This window comes from Falco biarmicus, chromosome 4 (assembly GCF_023638135.1).
Source record: "Falco biarmicus isolate bFalBia1 chromosome 4, bFalBia1.pri, whole genome shotgun sequence".
Lineage (NCBI taxonomy): Eukaryota > Metazoa > Chordata > Aves > Falconiformes > Falconidae > Falco > Falco biarmicus.
In genome coordinates, this window is record NC_079291.1 from 19,802,139 (window position 1) to 19,826,196 (window position 24,058).

At 36.3% G+C, this 24,058-nt stretch overlaps 1 protein-coding gene across 8 annotated transcripts in view; it reads left to right on the forward strand.

Moving 5' to 3' along the window:
* NT5C3A (5'-nucleotidase, cytosolic IIIA) overlaps window positions 1-22,123 on the forward strand; it is a 28,770-nt gene extending 6,647 nt beyond the window's left edge. Inside the window, exons 1-11 of one of the 8 annotated variants that reach the window (XM_056334750.1) lie at window positions 9,184-9,203; window positions 9,580-9,686; window positions 12,274-12,324; window positions 16,512-16,610; window positions 17,051-17,120; window positions 17,824-17,870; window positions 18,277-18,362; window positions 18,622-18,711; window positions 19,949-20,111; window positions 20,592-20,792; window positions 21,524-22,123. In XM_056334750.1, coding sequence (XP_056190725.1) covers window positions 16,512-16,610; window positions 17,051-17,120; window positions 17,824-17,870; window positions 18,277-18,362; window positions 18,622-18,711; window positions 19,949-20,111; window positions 20,592-20,792; window positions 21,524-21,625 — 858 coding nt within the window. In that variant the 5' untranslated portion in view covers window positions 9,184-9,203; window positions 9,580-9,686; window positions 12,274-12,324 and the 3' untranslated portion in view covers window positions 21,626-22,123. Of the gene's footprint in view, window positions 1-9,046; window positions 9,204-9,579; window positions 9,687-12,233; window positions 12,325-16,511; window positions 16,611-17,050; window positions 17,121-17,823; window positions 17,871-18,276; window positions 18,363-18,621; window positions 18,712-19,948; window positions 20,112-20,591; window positions 20,793-21,523 lie in introns of those variants that run through there. The other 7 variants (XM_056334753.1, XM_056334749.1, XM_056334746.1 and 4 more) reach the window with 7 other exon arrangements.
* Window positions 22,124-24,058: the final 1,935 nt, after the last annotated feature.

The window sequence follows — 24,058 nt, forward strand, 5'->3', positions numbered from 1 at the left end:
CATATGCAAGCATATATTGTGCAAGTATACTACAGTATACTCTTCACTTACTGTGAAGAGTCAGTCTTGGCGAGAGTTTAAGGAAAAATACTGGAAGAGAAGCACACTGCTAGATCATATTGCTATAATTTGCTGCATTTGTCGGCTAGTAATTAATTTTCAAGATTTAAAGTTTAGCTAGTTGAGCTGCAGCAGACAGTGTAGAGCAGCAGGTGGCACTAGTGTGAATTTTGTGTCTGCACGGTAGATCTCTGAAGATGGATATACACTATTTTGTAAAGTAACCTATCATTTAAGAAATCCTGTCCCACAGACACTGGCATTTCTTGGCCACTACCTTAGTCCAGGTCAGACATGTACAACTGAACTACTCCTGCATGCAGAAAGCCTACAGTAGCAGCTATGTCTCTGCTTCCTGTCTGATGCCCAACACTGAAATTTGGCTGATCCCATCACATACTAAATGGAACTGAGAGGCAAAGATAGCTCACAACTATTCTTCCTGGCCTTCTTTCCTAGCCAGCATGTGAAGAGCTATAAGGCCAGATAAGACTGAGCAAGAGAGTTGGGTAAGTATACTGTCGTAGAGAGTGTAGAAAATAAAAGTTAGGACATGAAATTTAACTTTTCCCCTGACCTTCTTGCAGTCATGTTACCATGAAGCAGTTGATCTGTAGGGACTATTTCTTCCTGGGGCAGAAGTGTTTGTGTCACAGTTATGTTGACCAGTTGCTGGACATTAGCCACTTTCTCCTACCTTTCTCCTTATTGATGGTGGTAATCAATCACCAATGGTCAGCTGCTGTAAAACATCTGAGAACTTATGATGTTTGCAGTAAGCAGATCTTTAGTCCCACATCTGTCACACAGCAGCCATTAGGTTGGAATCTGTGACTGTTGTGTTGGTCACCTCCATCTTAGGTTATTTGTGTGGAGTTTCTAACTGTTTGACAAAAAAAAAAAAACCACAGTACTTGTTAAAAGTCCACTGGATTTTTCTAATTTGGCTAATCTTTATATCAAGAGTGTTTAACTTGAATGTTAAAGATGAGGTATTTTCCAGTACAAGTGAACATGCTTAAGGTTGCAGTACAAATCAAAGACGACACCATGTTTAAATACTAAAAGTAACTATATACTTTTTGTTCAGTAAAAATGCCAAAAAAGAATACAGTACTGCACTGAGACAATAATTACAAAAATAATTTTTATTTATATATATATATACAAATATATATAATATATAATGTATAATACAATAATTTATATTAATTATGTAAATAATACCTATTGCTAGAAGGAAATGTGGCTTCTGTTTTCATATATGCCAAGCTTTCAAAAAAAAAGGTAATTTATTCAATCTGTAATTATTTTTTTTAAAGGGGTGGGGCAAGGCCTAGACTTGGACACTGAAGGTTCAATAAGTGCCTGAATATAGAATTTCAGACTTCTTGAGCTGGTTTTGCCACCAAGAAAGATTCCTGTTCAAATGTACTTGTTCTTACTTGTTTCCCCACTCATTAGCTGTGTCTTCCTTCCTTCACCTTTATAATAAACTGTTTGTCTGTTTTTCAGATTGGATCACTGAAATAATCCAAGCTTATTAGAGGGGTGTTTTTTTTACCTGAGAGTTTGTTTTACTCCACCTTAATGCTGACAGAATGAATACCACTGAAATGTACCATTAACCTTGTTGCTTTAAAGCTTTACCTCTTTGTTGGAAACCTACTAGTTATCAGATTAAAAGTGCATGTTACCATGAAAAAAGTTGTATGTGAAACCGAAGGGAAGGAATTAGTTAGTACAAAGCAGTAGCCGTATTGGTACATTAGCAGTACAAATCGTACAAATCGTAGTAGTGGTAGTATTATTACAAATGGGTTTTGAACGTGTCCTATATCACTTCCAGGGAGCAAATACACAGATATAAGGAGCATCCAGTTGCATCTTTGAATGGAGCCAGCAGCAGTCAGAAACATCCATAAAACAATGAGACATAGAGATGAAACAAACCATCACACCTCAAGTCATTGTGTTGCTGCCTGTTACTTTTAAAATGAGTGCATGGCAGCTGTATTTCATCTTAGACTTAATGGATTTTTTTTTCAAGAAGTCTAGAGAATGGTCTGTACTCAAAGAGATCCTAACCATTAAAAACCTAATTAGTATCAATACGTAACTTTAATTGGAATATTATATTAGCACTACATTCTTCCATCAAAATGGCAGTGTCTGGTAATGCATTGTAGATTAAACTTTGTCCTGCTGACTTTGCTTTCAAACTGAGTCCCGCAACTCCACTATTCAAGGGTCAGAGTTTATTTGACCTAGATACAGCAAGAAAAAATCTAAGCAGATGTTTTTTTCTTAGAAGCAGATAAGAGAAGAAGCGCATCAGCAGCAACTGATTCAGTCCAGGCCTTGGGCTTAATGCAAATTCCATTCTAGATAGTGTTACATGGGAAGCTTCTAGGGAAACAAGCATTTGTTTAAGTTCTTTCAACACATGTGCGTATAGATATATATATAAAATATTTAATTATAAAAGGTATACTTGTACAGTTTGGGAAAAAAATAATATGGGTCATCAAAATTACATTATGCAAGGTGAGCTTTTCATACCTGATAGCTCATTAAGAATTTATAAATATACCACAGTGTTTACATACTGCCAGTTCTTAGAATTCTCTGCTGTTTGCCTAGATATTTTGAAGAAGGATTAGCTGTACCAACAGCCTCATCTGTAAACATTCTTTCAGGAAGCATTAAATTCTGTGTACCTTGAGAGGGAAGTGGATCTTTCAGATAGCCAGACTCCCAACATCTATCCTGTTACCATAGCAGTATTAAAGGAAAATGAGAGCACTAGTCAAATTCAAAAATTTCAGTTTGTCAAAAATTAATTTTCTGTATCTGTGGTCTCTGAAGAACAGGTAGAAAAAAGGAAGAATGAGGTAAAAAATGAGATACTTGCGATTAAACTGAAGCACTATCATGAAGAGCAAATGATTCTCCCTGTTGTCACATGTTGCAAGCAGGGAGTGTTGACTTACCTTCTATGAAAAGTCTTGCCTGGTACAGATAGTATCATCTGTTTAGCAGTAGCCTATAGCAGAGGCCCAGGGAAATCATCAGAATGGGGCAAGTTGTCATTATTTTTTTTCTAGAATGATTTCCCAGCCTCCAGCAGTTTGTATTTCAGAGACAGTGCCTGTAATTTAAGATGAGCTTTTTTCATGTTGTTATCCAATACCTTTTTAAGGCTGTGTAAACTTACGGCATCACCGGAAATGAATTCCACATTTTACTACTTTACTGAATTGTGTGATCTGTAGCTGACTCATTTGTTGTGAATGTGCCTCCTGTTCATTTTAGTTGATGAACTCTGCCTCTTACAATGAAAGATGTAGCAAACAGTCTTTGTCTATTAACCTTTTCTTTGCCATCCAGTCATTTCTTTTCCAGGCTGAAGAATTCTGTTATATTCAATTGTTCATTCTGTGGAAGCTTTTCATACCATGGCTCATACTACTGCCCTTCTCAGGGACTTTTGCAGTTCTGCTCTGTCCCCAGTAAGGCAGGGAAATGAGAACTGCATTTGGTTTTTAAGTTGCAAGTGCTTAATGGATTTATAAAGTGCTACACAGAAAGCGTTGGTAAGAATAGGCAGCAGTGAAATCTAAGTACGAAGGCCAAGAAAAAAAGGTCAGTTTTCTTCTGCCCTGCATTGAGTGAGTGTCACAACCTTCATTTCTTCTTTCAATTCTAATGCTTTAGAAACTATTGTTAAATGTAAGCATAATACAGTATCTTCATAGTATTGATCTGAACTTGCTTACATTTAGGTTTGGGGTTTTTTTGGCAAGGGGAGGAGAGGTATGTTTAAGAAAAACCCATGAGATTAAATTCTGGCTCAGGTCAGATGTCATTTATAGACCAGTATTTCCAAGATAAGTGGTTATTGACTGAAGATGATTTGATCATTTCAAGATACTCACTGATTACTAAACAATTCATAAATATTTTTTTTTAGCCTACCAGTTTCAAAGGTTAATTCTCTCCAAAGTGAGGGGAATGCAAGCAAAACACAGAGATGAGGTGATTCCCCTATCATACAATCAGTGAAAAATGCCTGCCCTGAGCTGTATTCATTCAACCCCAGAATGTTCAGAACTGGTTCTGTATGGTTTGTACCCCTTATATTCTCTCAGAAAGACACTACATTTTTGCCTGGAGTAATAACTGACAGGAGGAGGTCACATGAAATACTGGAAATTCAGGCCCTAGTTACTATTAGTTCTTCATAGACTTCTATACAGGATTTGAAATTCTGCATAAAGTGTCGACTTCTATTGCCACAGTTGTTACAGTTCTTTCTGAGTTTTGTAATGTGTAACAATATCTCTGTGTTTGAGAAATATGTCTTTGATTAAATGTGTAAATCTGTCCAACCTCTTACTCCTGTGTTCTGTTACCTGGACTGCAAGATACCAAGTCAGCGATGTGTTTGGTTTGCCTTCATTCCTACTTGTAAGATTCAAAATTTCTGTTGATTTATCACCAGCAGAGATCTCTGCTTTTAGAGTGTTTTTGTAAGCACAAGAGGAAGGTGCATAAGGGAGAATGATGCTGCAGTATCTTTTATTCTCTCATCTGAACAATCCCATATAGAATTGCCGGTCATGGCTTCCTGTATGTTTGAAATTAATGCTAAAAACTATGTTCATTTCAGACTTCCAAAACTGCAGAAAATGTTTAGAAAAAGAAGAGAAAAAAAAACCAAAAAAAAACCACCACACAAAAAAAACCCCTTCTAATTCTGACCTTATGGACTTTAATAGAGTAACCACCTTGAGAGATCATTAAACCAGAATAATTTATCTCACTGCATGCCCTTAGCATTGTTCCTGTCCACTGCTTAAAACCTTTGGTTAGTCCTAATGGAGCTGATTATCTACCCCATGCTTAAAACACACACAGTTATCTTGCTGAATTGAAGTGTGTCTTTATGTAGCATTATTTTTTTAATCAATGACAGTGGTTTTCTTGAGATACCATTTTTTAATGAGTCCAACATTATAGGGGTTGTTTTATTAAACATGAAAAGAATAATTGCTGAAGAAGTTTAGCTGTTCTTTATATGTTTGAGTGTATGTGTTAGCACAAATAACTTTATGTTATGAATGGTCAAACTGTAGATGATCACCAGTTTTCTTTTTTATTTTTAAGAAAGATTGATCTCTGATTAGATCTAAAAGTATCAAATCAAGTTGCAAAATATGTCTTGTGATACAGCGTTTAGTTTCTCTAATTGGTTCTGTGTATGCATTTATTTTTGCCTTTTTAAATATGATAGCTGAGTAGACAAAACAAATTCTCAGATAAAATGGTACTGCTTAAAACATTGCAGATTAAGACCCTCATCTTCTTAGCATATGTCTTCTAGGTTTATCACAGTTTAATGAATTCAGTCCTTAATATGTTCTTAGCACTATTCCTTAGCAAGTGCTGTTCAAGCTTTTCTGTTTAAAGAATCTCTTACATTCCTCATGAGTCATCTCTATAATACACACACACTTTCATATACAAATAATACTTCTGTATTGCATCATACCAGCTGTAAATAAGACTAGCATTTTATATACCAAACCTGTACTGGAAAAATAAGTGGTATCCAAAATTCCTGCAAGGTATCCTTCTAAATCTTTATTTACCCCAGCTTCATCAAACTGAACATTTATCTTATTTTCCTTGTAATTGGCACTTAGGAATATAAAAAGCTATTCCTGGAACCAGGATGCTGCTAACTTGGTTTGCTAAGGCATGAATAAAAATGATGTTTGAATAAAATGGGTTTATGTTGGTTCCTTTCTTCTGCTTGGTTTTGGTACTTGCTGAAAAGGGTTCAGTTAGCTTTCCCTGTCTTGTGGACATGATATCAAGTAGTCTACTTTGGAAAATATTTACTAAGTAGACTTATCACAAAATCAAAATTAGAAAACAAATAAAGTTCCTTAATGCTTAAAATTGATCCCTGCAATAAAACAAGGTATTGCTCAGGTAAATTTGGGCAATATGCTAAATATGGGGCGATATATTAAAGTTGTGCAGTTGTAGTAGGCTCACTAAACAAGAATAAAAGGTAGTAAGCTCATGGAAAGCCACTAGCTGATGTTTATACTGTAGACAGGATTCAGTCACCTAATTTTTGTAGCAAATATTCTAATTCTAATGAACAAAACCGGCTCATATATGACCTCTTTCTTGATCTTTAAAAGGTGATGTCGGTTTAGTTGAAGTATTCAACTATTTACTTAAAAAAAAAGTTCAGCTTACTTGCTTATGTAACTTATCTGTGCTGTGTTCATTTCTTTCCACAAATAGGTGCAACTTGGGGCACAGGTGTGTAAGGAGCGGCAGAACCAGTTTTTCTTTCCTTCAGACTAAAACTTACAGTGCTTTATACTCTGAGAGCATCCTGAATGTCTACAAACTAAGTTCACCTAACACACCACCATATAAAGTTGAACCTTTTCCTAGTCTTACATGATGACAAACCATCTAACGTTTTCAGTGGTGGTGCTCTTTTCTCTCTCTTTCTCTCTCTCTCTCTTTCTGTTTAGAATATTCTGCAGTCAAGGTATGGCCCTCAGCCAAAGAGAAAAGGTTAAAATAGAACCTATCTGTTGAAACAGCTATACCTCTTTAGTTCATGGTTCTTAAAATATATTTAAATGACCTTCGGTATTGTGGGGGTAGAAATATCATGGTAGACTTCGTTTGGTAATTTTAATTCGTCTCTTACCCGAAGTTAAACACTGTAAACAAAATGCTCAGCTGACTCAAATCAGCAGTAACAAAATGGTCAGTAGCGGGTATTGTAATTAAAGTGTTTGACATAAAGGTTTCTTAAAGTTGCAAAGACAGTCTTCCTTGGTTTTTAGATGAGGAGTTTCATATACGGTATTTTCATAAAAGTGAAAGTACATTGTTGTTAGAGATACAGTAGATGTTTTTCTAAGAATTAGGTGTTGGCTGTATTACTGTTTACAGAAATTTTGCTCACGTCATTTTCTAGCTCTTTCACTAATGCTCATTTAAATCACTCATTTTAAATGCTTTCTAATGAGCCTGATATACCAAAGTCTGCAAAAGTTGGACTTAATTTCTGCAGCTCTTTTCTTCAGTCTTAAATCATGAGTATATTTTTTTAAAAATAACACGCACACAACCTTTTTTTGTTTCCCCAACTTTCATAAAGAGCAAACTAGCTTCCTTTAAAATCTTGATAGCATTAGAATTAATTTTCTCACTGAATCATATCAGACAATTACCAGAATATCAAAAGGCCTGCTATACCACCTTCCACATCCCAGTCTCACCTGTTGAGGTTCACAAGACTCATTTATATCAGCACCCTTTTTACCTTTAAAATATATAAAAGCTCAAAGACAAGTACTTTGCAAACTGCATGTATAAAGTGATCCTTTACCTGAACTGCATGATTCATCTAACAAGCATATTCTACTTCACTGTTTGTAAGACTTTTTAAAATATGAAATCCAGCACTGACAAAAGCTACAGCTTTTTGTTGTGCAAATAATTCATATTTATTCAAGACACTGCATTATACATATTTTTCTGAAACATTATTTTGGAGATACTATTAACCAAAAGCACGCTAACTGTATCAATATACTAAAAAAGGTAATATTCCCTGTATGTTACCTATTACAACAATGTACAAATGCTCTAACAAGTAGATTAATGGGAGCTATGAATCCTCGCAAATACCAGTGCCAGGTAAATACAAATTTACTGTATATAGTCTTTGCAGGGATTATGTTATATTTTGAACATACCTTTCAAACTGTTTTGCTGCTTCAGGATAAAGCAGACCTTAGCACGTACGTCTGGGGGGATCTTGTTCAATTCTAAGAGAATTAGTGTTGATGAAAGTTGCGTGCTTTGTATCAGCTGAAGTATTCACTATTTGTCCCACTGGGTCAAAACACAGAGAGCACAACTGAAAAAACTGAAAGCACACGGTATAGGTGAGAGTCCATACTGGTCTACAGCTAGAATGCAGACCCAAAACATATGGATCCACTGTATCATTCATAAAAAGTCTGGATTATTTTTTTTAACATAGAAAACCAGCACATCCTCCTTAAAAGGAAGTTTTTATAACTAATGAATTTCTGGAGTCCTGGTAACGTCGGGGTGTTTTTATGGTGTTAGGGGTTTTGTATGTGCTACACTACTAACCTGCCCTTGCTTCAATTCTGACAATTACACTGGTCACATTTGTGGCCACATATGAATTGGCCTGATGTTTGTGGTTTGTTCTGGCAGCCTGGAATAGTGATCATAAACCTAAGGTTGAAGATGAATTAAGGGATGGTATAGGGACTCTCACTGTTGCTATAACAAGAGTTAACTTCACATGACACTTCCAAGCATTTACACAACTTCCAAGTGTAAATATGATTAGGCAATACTTCCTTCATCCTCTCACAGTAAAAAAGATTCCTTTTAAATACAACTTCTGTGTCACCTTGTTACTGTCTTTGATCAGGCAACATGCCTAATGACAACCTTTTGAAAGCATGTCGAGTGGCCTTGTCTCTCAAAAATCCTGACAAACAAGCCTCCTTGATTTCCTGTTTCAGTATCACATAGATAATTAAAGTCAAAGCAAAGATTAATTAAGTAATTTATTTGCTGCCTTTACACAAATAAAGGTGTGCTCCCTTGTAAGTGTTAATGAGGCCATGTCAATGAGCTGTAAGAAATTTGTGGTGCTCTGCAACAGGAAATCCTAAAATGCTTGCAAAGATTTTATAAAAGGGTTAAAAAGTAACAAAGTAGTAAACTTGTGCTTTGAAAAACAAGTGCCTTCCTCTCTTAGAGCAGCCCAAATTTGCCTGCTGCATTCATGAAAGCTGTTCATTCAGAGAAGGTCAAAGGTTTTGTTGTTAGTACACCAGCTGATCATCTGTAAGCCTGTCAGGCTGTACTGCTGAGCATAACAAACTGCTGTGCATTGCTGATGTGCGTCACAGGACCCTGGGGTTTTGCACGGGGATTAGTCAGGCTGTATTTGGAAACGCCCTCAACTGCACCTTGTGCTGCTATATTAGTGTTTCTCAAGCAAGAGGAATTTTCTTTTGCTTCTGCAGCTGCTCCTGCAAAACCCTCTGGTAAGTGTGCACAGCTTCTGTCAACAGTACTGTCTTCTGCCTGCATTTTTAAGCCAAGTTTATGAGCTGAGGCATTACTTAGAGTTGTTTATTGTGACAAAACGTATTTTTAAAATTAGAAAAATGATAGCACAGAATTGGCAATAGCATTGAAAGAATGAATATATTTACCAGATTTTACTGAATAGGTTAATTCAACTTAAATGTTCTTCTACTTTTACATATGTATTGGAGTAGTCTGAGGTGTGGGTATTTTCAGAGTGACATAGCTATGCACCATGCATGTCTGCGTTTATTTCTATACAGCAGAAATAGCAAAGATCATATAATATAGCAGACCAATTCTTAAAAGGATTTGGTTGGTTTCTGTTGGCAGCCTGCATGCGAGCCCTGCGTCTCTGGACTCTGCTTGCCACCTATGCTGTTGCAGTAGGACAAAATCAAGGACAGAAGAATCAGGAGTGCCCTAAGCTCAACGCACAGGTACTCTCCTTTAAAAGCACAAGAGGAAATGCTATTGTCATATTTTCTGTGAAAGCTGTCTATCCAGATTTTTTTATATTTTTTTCCCAAATTAAATAAAAGAATCTAGCACATTAAATGCAAAAATATGTAAATAATTAAACAAAATAAACCAGGAAAAATTATTTTTAGTACGCATCCTATTCCATTTCTTAAAATAGCTCAGGTAATGAAACCACTTCCAGTTATTTCATATAACCTGTGCCGGGTATCTGGTTTTGCAGCATGTTATCAAGCAACTGTGAAAATACTCACATATTCTGTTGTTTCATTTCCATAATAACATTTGCCTATGTACTTTTTAGATAAGTAGTCCTAAGGCCATGTCTTGATAAAACTACCAAAAGAGTAATTTGGTAAGGATTTCTTACCATATATGAGTTTACATCATACGAATATAAAACATACTATGCTTTTGGTTTGGGGAATTATAGAGTAATAAATCTTTGTCCTGAGCTCAGGTTATGCTAGCAGACTGCACGATCACTAGCGCAGTGCTCCTGACTAGCTGCACATAATGGAGTGACTGATGTGATTACACTCGTGTCAAGTAGCTTTTAATGTTCCTGTCTAAAAGATAAGCCTATGAACAGCTGGGGCTGCTAAGAGAAACCTCTAAAACACGGACCCAAATTCAAATTGTCTGAATTAAAACCCATCTTGCCTTATACATAAATGAGCATAAATGTAGCTATAAAGGATCATATACAGATGGAGGAAAAGATAGGCACACACTCTCATTCTGTGTTTTTTGTTGCGGCTCCCCTGCTTCTTGCAACTCAAACATTGTAAATAGCAGAAGTTACATGAAGAAGCTTGCATGTTTTTGAAAAGTTTTGGTGAGCTTTGTTTCCTAGAACAAGTCAATGAAAGTAATGCTCTTTAATAATAGCAAAAAGAAAAAGGAGGCGGAAAACGAGATGTAAATGTTAAGGAGTGTGCCCCTTTTCCTTATCATTTCACCAGACTCTTTCCTTCAGCCACCAAGAACACCAAAACCAATTTTCTGTAGCTTGCCAGGGCCTCAAATTTCTCCGCTATCACTGATGCCATGCCATGCCTTTTTTGGTACATGGCCAGAAGTAAGTCTATGTGATAGCTAGCCTCAGACCTTGGAATTGGGCACCTGCAGTTCCCAAAATAATTGTAATTTATTCTTGATTTATATGCTTTTACCTGAAAGACTAGAAAAAAAATGTACAAATATTTGAATCCTATCCGGTTTATCACTTCGATTTGCATTTTCCTTGTTTAGAAATAACATTAATAGTTCCCTCTCCTTGCCAGCCCACCCTTGTGCATCCTCTGTATCAAAAGTTAATAGGCATGGAACCTAGTCTAGTCTTAAGGCAGGTTTACCAACAAAGTAGGAAAAAAACAAATTGTATGATAATTAAATTCACATACTGTCAATAGTATTACATCTATTTCTTATTCATTGTCTTAATCACTTTTATGACATTATGGTCATCTGAAGATTTGTGGAATATTTTTTACACATTTGTAAGTGTGAGAACAGTTATTATTCAGAATTACTGACAGCTAAGAAACTACTCTATCAATCATTGAGAATTAGAGAAGTTCCCTTAAAATTTTACCCACACGTAATGCAGGGTGGTTTTTGAGCAGACTACCCTTTGCAAAATAAGAAAACTTTGTATTTGCCAAGTAGTATAGGTTTACAGGGTATCAGTATAAAAATACTTTGCCCCACTTTTTTATGTCCTCGGTCAAAGCATTACTTGACAGATTTATGATGATAGCCTCTTATATTTTTAGTTATTACTAGTAATATTTCAGACTGTGTATCTAGATTTGATTGTGAAATGAGACACATCTCCATGTAGTTAAGGCAGCAAGTCATTCATCAGCTCATCCTTGCCAACTTAAAATTATATATCTATATATAAAAATATAGATATATAAATAAGATAGTGAAAACAACAGAAGGTCCCACAGTCATCCTTTATACGAAGTTTCCTTTTTTGAAGGAATAATTGAACATTATTTTTTATTTTTTTCTATTTTTTGATTTTTTAATCTTAGGGACTTATGTTGTTTTACTGGGTAGGGGGAGAGAAGTAACTGCTCTACCTCCAGCACTCAATAGATTCAAAAGTTCAGGATAATCTTAACTCCAGAATAACACCTTGTGCACACAGTTATTAATTCTCTAGGATAACTGATTGGAAATACCTTCTATGGCAGCTGTGAATTCACTTAGATATATTTTAGCAATTATCACCAAGTCTTGTTTTATAATGAGTTTGACACAGCATGCACTTAGATATATGCTGTCTCAAATACTAAGAAAACTATATATATAGGCAGCACCCAGACACAACATAAAAGCAGCTCTGTTTGCACTCCTGCTATCCAATTGTATATAAGAAATTTTATTTCAAAACTAGAATTCAATATGGTCTTTACAGTAAATACTTTTCCTCTTTATTTAACCCAGCTACACAATTGCATGTCTCACGTACTAAATAGACTTGTAATTTTCAGAACTGTCCTTGTGGTAAATGACCCATTCTGTGGTTTGTAGGACTGGGGGATTTCCAAACCTGCGTGAATCCATTACTGTTCATTCATCAAGGTATGACTATAAAATTGTTAGCTACAAAATGATTTTCTACATCCTTATTCAGTTACCTGCTATCACACAAACAGCAGATTTTTTTTTCCTTTTCATAATTCCAATTAAGATCAACCTTTACTATAATATTTTTCAGTTTTGTTCTTGCTTCTCTTTGAAGGCTTCTTAAAAATGTCAGAAACTAGAAACTTTAATGTATTTGTAGTCAATGTGTATGTGAACCACAAGTTACCTTTGGGAGTTGTCATCTTTTAACATATGTTTTGAAAGAGATACTGGCCTCTGAGCTATCTCAGTACCATACAGACTCCCGTGGTAAGAAAGCAAAACTCTTCTTACACTTTTATAAAATGACAGAATAAGTAAGGGCACTTAAGTCATTCCATCTGATGTACTTTCAGATACCACAATGAATATGAATTCCTTTTCTGTATGTATTCTGTGTTCCGTTTAGTTCTGTGAGTAGAAGCCCCTTGCTCTGAGAAGCTTTCTTGCCTTTGTTAGGTGCTATGGAGACTTCTGTTTGGCTGTTTCTCCATATGTGTTCTTCCCAGTCAACTGGTGCATACTCAGTTGATTCCTAGAACTTTCTCAAACAATTAATAGAAACACAAATCAAATTGGGTGAACTTTTCTTATTAGCATTTTTTCACTCTTTGTTCTTTCATCTGTCTTATCAGTTCTTTCCAACTTGAATCTGCTTGTCTCTTTCAACTCTGAAGAGTGGCAAATATGCCACAAAAAACCCAACTGCTAGACTGGGCAGAAGCATAAGACACTGAAAGAAAGTTTGCCAGAAGAGTGGTGACTTCTTATTAGACAGTTTCATTTACTTCTAATATAATAATGATTTAGCCTACCTAAAAGAATTGCTACTTAATGTTCAGTTGCAAATATGAATACAAGGAATCAGTGGTGGAGACAGTGGCTATTTCAATCAACCTTATTTTCCCTGATGCTTAATCAGATGCCATATCCTTAGTGAAGGTTTGGTTTTGCCTATTAAAGTGCCTGTGAGATTGAAACTGTCTGAATCACGCTCACTGCAGAAGACTTTTTTTTTCCCCCCTAAATTACGATACTCTTCAACTGACATCAATTCTTGTGTAAAAATGAAAGATGTATTAGAAACGAAAGAAACTTTAAAACTGATCTTGAGTAGGAGTGCCAGTTTACAACATCAAAACAGGAAACTTTCATCATACTTAGAATCTTAAGCAATGTATTGTTTAACATCAGTGTTTTTCCTCAGGTTGTTTCAGAAACCTACAAAAAGCCTCAGTCTGAAATAAAACGGCAGCAAGCAATCCAGCTTTCCTCATACGGTCTCTCTAGATCTCTCTGCATCTCTCCCAACATCTGGTCTGTTTAAATCAGTTATATTAGGAAGTCTGTTGCTTAGTACCTAAGTAAACCAAATAATGTTTAAACTACTTCTTACAAAAGCACACATTTAGATTTCACTTTGTTTAATTTTTGCATTCCAAGTCTAAAAATACACATATCATTTTCCTCCTGAAAGTCAAAGGAATTAGTCGATTTACAATGAAAAAATTACAAAACAGAGTCAAACTGCTTTGTATCTCCTTATAGAGAAAAAATGCTATATACCCAGCAAATAAGTGGTAAGGTTACTTTTGTTTACCAGCACTGTATAACATATAAAATACCATAATACACCTTTAAAGAGTTGCAAATTGTTGATACTTTATTTTGTGACTCTAGATCTGCTGATAATTGTGAATAAATAGTTATAAATACTTCGGGAATGTATTTCTCAAAAGACTAGGGATTTTTTTTCTAGGGATATTTTTCAGAATTTTTGTTTTTTTGTTAATGCTCATTAGCTTTCTCAATGATTCTCATCCTGGGATGTAGCTGATAGTTGGGAGCAAATCCTGATTTTTTCAAAAAAACCCTTTTTTGAATTTGCTGTGCTAATGAAAGTAGCAAGGCACTGCAACCACATAGGAGGAACTACCGTTACAGAAAATGCCTTTGCCACAGAAGGACAAAGGAAAACCTTAAATCTTCCAAACTAAGTTAAATGAATCCAGTTTGTTTCTTATGAGACTTGCAAAGCACAGTAGTAGTAAATACCCTATCATGACTTTAGAATTTTGGCAAGATGTTCTGGTACAGTCAAAAGTTTTTGGATCGGTAGAAAACCTTGGCAAATTATCAGATACTCATGGTTGGGGTTTTAGAAGCATTTCTGTTTCCTGTTTTGATTTGTGTCTTTGAGGGTAGCAGCCAGAAAGTAGCAGTAAACACACCAGGTATTAGAATTACTTGTTACATTGAAAAATAGGAGCACTGATGTAGAAGAAAAGATACAGTGCAGCAAAGACTAAATGTAAAATTTAGCAATTTGTGCAACTACCTGTTTCTGCCTAGGAGTAGTTTTGAAGAACATTTGGTAATTACCAACTGATTTTGAATCATTATCGCCCAGTACTGCTAACAAAGTAGGTGTATTCAAATGTGTATGCGCAAGTAGCCCTTCAGCTGAGGTCTTTTCAGAGCAGAGACCCTACACCCACAGTTCTGGTTGCTGTGTTTCAAGAATGATATTGTCAGAGGTTTAGAAAATTGTGCTTTGCAAAAGAAAATTGAAGAAACTGGGGTTGTTTAGTTCAGGAAGAAGGGAAAAACATCCAGTGGGCACCTGTGAAAAAGCTTTCCACCAAGCTGAACGATCTAAAACTGCAGTAAGGAAGGTTAAATAGAGATTAAGCAAACTTTGCTGAATAAAGATAGTTGAACACTAAAATACACGGTTGAGGGAAGTGAGGAATATGGGAGCGGGAGCTTTGCAGAATGGGTTACACAAGTATCTGCTGAGAGCGACATAGCTGTAATAGTTTGCTCCTACCCGAGGGCAGAGCGGACTAGAGCTGATATTTAAAGGTATCTCTGGCTCCTTTTTTTTCCCTGACACACAAACATCTTTTCCATTCCAAAATCATGTGTTTAGAAGACTTTAAAATGTCATCTTTTTCTTAAATGGTAAGATAATTGCAATTTGACTGCAAGTAGGTTGTTATTAATAAACAAAAGGCTTAGTAGCATCACGAGCAGGAAGAAAGAGTGTTCTGTGACTTATTAAAAAGTGGTGAGATGAGAACTCTGGTTCCAGAAATGTCTCTGGAAATAGAAGCTACTTTATTATTATTATTATTATTTATATTAATTATCTCATTACAGCAGAGATTACATGCTAGGTATAAGAAAAGGAAAACTGAATGTGAAAAATTTAATTCCTAGCACTTCATTTCTGAAGTTCTATTTACAGAAAGTAAAATTTACTCCTCTTTACATGCCCGATACCTTTGCGTAAGGAGGAGTACATATGTGATTACAAAGGAAGGAAATACATATTAAATTGGGAAATTTCTGTCAATAAATAGCTCTTTTACCATTTCTACAAGGTTGAAAAGAAACTTTTAGAGTAAGCAAAGGCTTGGAGGGAAGCATGTTGTTTGGGGTGGGGTGGGGTGGTTGTGGGTTTGGTTTTTTTCTTTTTTTTTTACCAGATTCAGGATTTATTATAATATTCAAGAAACAATCTTCATTCAAAAGGAATATGTGGTGTAATAACGTGTTATTTCAAGTGTGCAATTGTATGTATTCAAAATAGGTAATGGAAAATGATGTACTGGCTAGGGAGGAGGAATTACTATATGGCCTTGTATTGGAGTACTCAGCTGACGCAGGCAGCATTCTCAACAAAGCAACAGGTGTCTAAAATCAGCCTATGTTCTTCATTTATGCCAAAACTTTATGGTCATATTAATTGCAGAAAAAGCTAGTTTTAAGGTTCACCATCTCCCAGTGACCTACTTGAACCACAAGGTGATCCCATATATCCTATTTCTGTATATCTCCCTTATTTCCTACAAATACGCATTATCTTTTCTGTGGGTGTCAGCTTATTGAATAATTTTATACTAGGAAAGGAAATGAAAACAGATGTTGAAAGCAAACAGAACTGTATGCAGTCATCAGTTAACATATCCAGAGTATTTTCCATTTCTTCTAACTCTTAACTTGCCCTCCTGTCCTGAGCATATCTTGATGTTACATGAAGCTTTATAGATGCAGAGCTTCCAATCTGATGGATAGCAGATATTCCCTAGGAAGTTTTCCTCTAAGTATATTTCTGTCTTTGTTCTTACTCTTCATAGATGCCAGAATTTCAGAAGAAGACTGTCCATATTAAGGACCCAGGGAGAGTAGAGGAGATTATTTGTGGCCTCATCAAAGGCGGAGCTGCCAAACTTCAGGTAAAGATAGGAGGTGTAACCAGTTTGTAATGAAAGCAATCCTGTGATTGTTGCTCTGTGCCAAAAAAAATGTAAGAATATATAACAGAAGCCAGCCTTCAAGAAATCTCGAAAACTTAAACATGTTAACTCTTTTAATAGCCCTTGTTGATTCACCTGTAATTCAGCCAGACACTAATTAAGTAAATTATGTAAACATACAAGCTTAGTAACTTCAGGAAATATTCTGACCAAAGGAATTAGAGAAATGGTTTTGTTAGAAAACAAGTTATTCTTATGGGATATGCTAGCTTACATTACAGTAGTTTAAGAGAATAGGGAAATTTCTGTGACACATGCTACTCAGCTGCAACTATTGTTGATCATTCAGAATTTCTAGCCATTCTTTATTTTGTCCCTCTGTGTTGTAAGACAGTTTTGCTTTTTCTTTCCTTAAATAGATTATTACAGATTTTGATATGACATTAAGTAGATTTTCCTACAATGGAAAAAGATGTCCAACTTGTCATAGTGAGTACTTTTTTTTTTTTTAATACCAATTGGTTTGTTCACTCCTTTTAGTTTTTCCTGGATTTTAATTTTCTACCCAATTTATTCCCTAATATGTGCGATTTTATATCGACTTGTTACCTAATCTGTACATCTAATGAAGAAGTATTCTATTTACTGTCTATGTGTGGGTTTATGTATATATATTTTAATTACAATCTGTGTGAATTCAAATCAAATAAATTGTCATTCACAATTAAACAAGTTCTGAACTATAAGGTGTTGATAGTTAGACATGATAGGGTTGACTTCTTGTTTTTAAGAGGCCATAGTAATCCTGATGCCTGCAAGATCGAGATAGTAAACTACTCGGAATACTTGACATTTTTATCCTGTAGCCTTTTAGAACAAACAAAGGGAAACCATTTACTAATGAAGTGGGTACCCTAAAACACATAGGATGCCTCTTGATGATTTCAGAAACATTTAAATCTCAAGAAATAGATACAAGAGCTTGTAAATGAGCTTTTAATTCAGAGATGAGGGGAAGGACATCTTCATGCTTAAGAAAAATGTGCCTTTTACTGGTTGATGGTAAGAAAAGTTCTGAGGAAACATAGTGGTACGTCACAAAACATTGTCATTATGTCATTTACAGTGTCATAGTGCAAAGTAAAAGAAATATAACATCTTGTTTAACGCTTTTTTTTTTTCACGCCCCCAGACATCATTGATAACTCTAAGCTCATCACAGAGGACTGTCGGAAAAAGGTAAACAGAAAACCTACTAGCTGTTTAGTTTGTTTTACAGGCAACTGTTGTTATTCCCTGGCTGTATTGGGTGTTGAATTACTCGGCACAACAAGACAAGGGATACTTTCAAATCTTTAAGAAGCTCTCTCTCTCTGAGCTTTGTCGCTGACTGCACGACATCCCATCACTAACAGAAGTTAACAGAATTATTTGTATTCTTGATAGTAGCATAGTTCAGCTTAACCGCATCCACTTTTTCTTCTTAGCTATATTTAAAAGCTTGTTCTTTGTTCAAAGAGCATTTCTGATTCTATTCTATCTAAACAATGTAATCAGCATTAAGAAGGTTATTTTGATTGGTTAGATCAAATACCAAGTGTTATTTTGCAAAAATATGTTAAACATCTGGTGTTTTTTCCTTCAGTTATTGCAGCTGAAAGAAACCTATTATGCTATTGAAATTGATCCATCTCTCACTATTGAAGAAAAATATCCATATATGGTAGAATGGTAAGAAACACCTCCCATCTTCAAATTGTGCTAAGATTAGATTTAATAACTTTTTACAAGCAAATTAGTGGCAGTAATTAGCTTTTAGCTAACGCATTAACTGAATTAATCTCTTAAAGTGTTGTGCAACAACTGATTTTGCTTTGCTGTTAACTTGAGTGAGCAAGAATTAACCGTACAGGATGCTTTTAATCATGAGATTTAATGAAAGATTAATCTTAATAAGTAAATTTCAACCCCTTTTTTGTTTATATTCTAGGTACAATAAATCTCATGCACTACTTATTGAACAAGGCTTACAAAAGGATAAATTTGCAGAAATTGTGAGGGAATCTGATGTTATGCTGAAGTAAGTTCTTTTTGATTTGAGTGATGCTGTTTTGGAACCTTTTCTGTAGATTCTTACTGGGCATTGCAGGGAGGGAAGGAGGGAGAAAAAAGAAAAGGGGGGGGAAAAAGCCCAAACCAACGTGTTCCTGGGAATGTGACACCTTAATCTTGGAACACAGTGAGCTTTTCATGCTCCCACTTTATTGATATGTTGTAGCTAAATGCCTACAACAATCACACTGTATAAACTAGAGGACTGAAACTTTTATTTTCAGTCCCATCTCTAGTAGCTTCATTACCATAGGCTTTCATCCACTTGAAATTGCACTGGTGACACTTCTTTTTTTAAGGGGAATGTAGACTTCAACTTTGTTCCTTTGAAGAATGTTCCTTGTAATAGTTTTATCTGAGATTAAAACACAGCAACTTGAGGAATACGTTTCATATGTTTTATTAAGTATCATTCTTCCTCTATGGCTAAAGGCAAGTTTAAAAGCCAGCAAAATCCTTGCTTGAAAATTGTCTCTAAACTTTGGAGTGGTGAAACGGGATGTTAGAACTTAACTTACAGAAGTGTTTGCTTATCATACTAGATAAATTCTTACATTTTGCAAAACTGTTTGAAAGTCCATGTGGGTTGAAACTTCATTCCCAGGCTAGAATTCCCTCAAAAATGTTCATAATTTTTTTAAAAATATGCAAATTTCTACCAATCAATGTCTGTGTGGAGAAAGTATATACAGATAATATTATCTTGTTCCTGGAATACTATACATAGTTTTGATTGTGTTCTGAAAAGCAACAACAGATGTTTTGAGGATTTAAAAAAAATAAATTTTATTTGATGGTAATAACTCCACAGAAAGGCCAATATTTAAGCAAGTAAAATTGAAAGGAGATGTACAGCCTCATAGTAGCTGGAGAGAATTCTACTGGTTGCTTCCTTGTTCTGGGGTGTTTAGGGAGAGTGAAACATTTTTAAATCTTCAAAACATGATTAGAAGTTTTTGGGGAAAAAATTGTCCAGACCAAGATCAAGCAGCTCAATGCAGCAGTTTCTTGTTAAAACTACATGCCTTGTGTTAGGTTGGTGGTTCTTGCTAATCTTTTCAGGTGAGGTAAAAGAAAGAAAGTGAAGTGCTCAGGGAAAAGTTAACTCTCTTTTCCAAAGATGATGTGAGTATCTTCTGAAAACTTGGACTTCACTTTGCGTTCTTTATTTGAGGTTTGGTTTGTATTTACATTCTGTGTTGCAGAGAAGGATATGAGAACTTCTTTGATAAGCTCAGTGAACATAATATTCCTGTGTTCATATTTTCTGCTGGGCTTGGGGACATTCTTGAGGAAGTTATCCACCAGGCTGGGGTCTACCATTCTAATGTCAAAGTGGTTTCCAATTTCATGGATTTTGATGAAAACGTACGTATGAACTAACACATTTGTATCAAACAAGAATGTTTTGTGATATTTAGTAGCCATTTATATATACTACAAGATGAACATTTTAATGAAACATATGTAGCCATCTATCCAGCCTCATAGAAAATTAGAGAATTGCATACGCAGCACTTTCCCAGGCAAAAAGAAAAAAACAAGCAGAAGATAACAGTTCAAACACTGTTAGTATGGTGTGACTAAGACACCATTAATTTCCTTTAATGACAACCTCATACTCAGCCCAGTGCAGCGCTACTCCTCCTTCAAGCAGGGAGGATCGCTGTCTGTCTAGTCTTAACGATGCTATTATTCATTTCGTTATTTAACAGTAATTGAACTAATATTGAACTATGTAATCTCTAATGATGAACAAGATAAACAGCAGTATCACCTATTTCATTCTAGATTCTATCTTGTCTATATGATACTAGAAATAACTTCAACGTTGTTTTTTTTTAATAGGGAATATTAAAAGGATTTAAAGGAGAATTGATTCATGTTTACAACAAACACGATGGTGCCTTGAAGAATACAGAGTACTTCAAACAACTGAAAGACAACAGTAATATCATACTGCTGGGTGATTCTCAAGGAGACTTGAGCATGGCAGATGGAGTAGCGAACGTTGAACATATTCTTAAGATTGGCTATCTCAATGATAAAGTAAGTAGTCTTATAAAACCTTGTAGACTTTGAGTAAAACATTGTGAGTTAGAAACAGGTTTGTTATAGTAAGCTTCAGATATCAAACCAAGTGTCTGACCCTTACTTGTTTTGAGATTTCAAACATTTTTCATGGATTTCTTGCCTCAAGTTTTTTCTAAACATAAGCTACAAAAACACAAATATAAACAGCTTTGGGTTTTGTATTGAACTACTTCTGAAAAGGTATTTTGTTGCGAAGTAAAATTCAGAGGCTAGAGAAATTAATTCTCAAATTCCTGTGGCTCCTCCTCCTTCTTTCAATACTGGATTGGTAATTGAGCAAAATTATAATCTTCCAAGTAACAAATTTAGGCAGTCTTCTCCCCCCACCCCCACCCCATCTCTTTTGAGGTGACACAGAACTGATCATTTGCTAAGGTACAAGGCACATCTGTTTGCATTCAGTTTTCTGTTTCTCTCTGCCTTTCAGGAAGCTGAGGAAATAGCTTTTCTTTCAGTAGGTGTGAGATCATGGCATAAACATGGAGTATCATACCCTGGAATGCACACACTTATGTCAGGCCACTCCTACTCTGTCACCCTGTGGAATTCATTCATAAGAGCGATACATATTTGCATTGCTCATTCCTTGCATTTGGTGGAAAGACGGGGCAATATTTTAATGACAAAAAGTCTTTCAATAGTTAATTCTATAACTAAATGTGTCTCTTTATCCTTTCTGCAATTAGGTAGATGAGCTTTTGGAAAAATACATGGACTCTTATGATATTGTCTTGGTGAAAGATGAATCCCTGGAAGTTGCCAACTCCATTCTACAGAAAATCCTGTAAATTGCAGTCTCAAGTCACTCCATTCCTTCCAGGAGGCAACTGGACAGAAGAGCACACATGTGCTATCTTAGATGTGTTTATTACTCATTTACAGAACTGTTTAATTTAAAACTTTTATTTTCATTTTGGTATTTTGAAATATAGGCAGTATCCATTGTCGATTAGAAGCTCCTTTTACTGCTGTTATGCTGTTCTTTATTGTCTCACACTCCTGTTATAACTAGATTTAAATTGGATTTATAGATGTGATAAACTGCTGCTGATGGCATACTATGGTTCACTGTCTTTTAATCAGGAATTTCAGAAAACGTGGCTATTTTGTAAAATTGAAGACGTAAACATTCTGTGAATAAGCAGCATACACATTTGTGTTGCCTTTTTAAAGAAGATATTTCAGTCTCAGCTGTGCTTTGAAGGATCTTACTCATATGCTACAGACTTTCACAGAAGTTTTTCATATATATATTTTTCTGCAAGTAAAAAGGCTTTATTCACCCAGTTCAGGCAAAGTGTTTCTTCTTAACAGATTTTTGTATGAGTACAAAATATTCTGTATCCTTACTGTTTCTTTATTTTCTGCAGAATGGAAAGAATGTTTTAAAGTAGTATATCTGAGGTAAAGTTTCTCATCTTTGTAACAAGAGGTAGTTTCACCAGCTAATAGTACACAGCTGTAACTTCAGTGCCTTTTCAGATCTTATTTTATACACTACTCCACTTCTAGCCTGCAGTTTCATGTCAAAGCTAGCATGGCTTATCTCAAATAATTTCTCTTGGAATTCTCAGTGAGTTGCTCCAGGCACTGAAAATCAAAACAAAGCTACATCTTAATCTTGGATTTTTAAAAGCTGACTTAGCAAGAAAACTTGATGCAAGATGGCTACCAGCCCCATGCCTCAGAGGCACTTAAGGGACACCTCTCCAGACCGGCTTTAGGTCACATTCCCACTCTCTGCAAATTGCAAGCACCAGTATCGGCATAGCATCAAGCTCTTCTAGCTTCGTTATACAAGTCCTCTCTGTTTAAACACCTACAGGATCTTTACGGAATCACAGAATAGTTTGGGTAGGAAGGGACCGTTAAAGGTCATCTAATCCAAGCCCCCTGCCATGGGCAGGGACATCTACTAAACCAGGTTGCTTACAACCCCATCCAAACTGGCCTTGAATGTTTTCAGGGATGGGGCACCTACCGCCTCTTTGGGCAACCTGTTCTGGTGTTTCACCACCCTCATCATAAAAAAATCCTTCTGAAAGTATTTCCCGTGTACTGAACACACTACAATACCACTCAGCATCACGTACAGAAAGATACAGTTTATATAGCCGCAGCTTCGTAACTTCTCCTGCCAACATATCAAAGTAAGCTTCAAGATGGTGTTGTGAGCCTGGTCCCAAGAGGTCTCAGCTGTACCAGCGCTATTCATTAATAAAAAGAGGCAATCATACAACTTCCCTCACGTGCAACATAGTCATTGTTCCCCTTTGCTTTCTTTTATACACAGCAGGAACTGTGCCATCTTCCATTCCCCTGAGGAAGTGTAATGAAAACGTGGGAGAGCCTAGGTCTGCATTCTCTCCTGCCAACCAGTCAGACACATCTCAAGAAACTGTCCCTTTCCATCCAACCTGTGGTCTGTTATCTAAATTCTGACTCAGCAGCACCAGTCACATTTTTTTCCAAATCAGCAGGCTTACATCTGTTACCACGCCTGCTGGAGCTTTCCCAAGAAGGCAACATGGGGGGGCAGTTTCCTTACCCCACCTCTGCATTCTCTGCAGGAAACTGAAATTAAATCATCCTCGTATTTTGGATGCACAGCCAGAGGCCTGATGCACAATCTCAGACAGTGTGAGCATCCTTCTGTAATCACACTGTATACACTGTGCCAGCGGTGAACTGCTGAGCACAGGGACCTTCAGAAATTCCAGCCTGCATCATAACAGCCAAAGACTAACTGATGGATTATGTCCTCCTTGTAGACAATGTACAGTCATGTAATTCCCTACTCCTGGCACAGGGCCAGCTAGATACCCAGAAGCGGGAGCCTCAGAAACCATCCATCCATTTGAGCAGAAAACCACTTAAACCCTAAGACGACTGAGGAGAGGATAGTATCTTGGCTGCCCTCCATTTAGGAGTCGTGTCTCAGGCAGCAGCAGGCTGGAGGAGCTAAAAGCGCCCTGGTGGTGCCAGTGACAGCAGGAGATGGGAGCAGCAGCTGCTTCAGCCCCAGCCTGCCAAGAGCCTGTCAAAGCCAGAAGACAGGGAGAGCTTGAAAGCAGTAGCGACAGCTGCTGAGTCAGCGGCACAGCAGAGCTGCTGCTCACTCTCCTTCATACACAGGCACAAAACCCAGTGCCCAGCGGCGGCGGATGCTGCAGTTGATGCGTGACTGACAGGCGCAAAGACCGGCGGAGTGGAAACGCTGC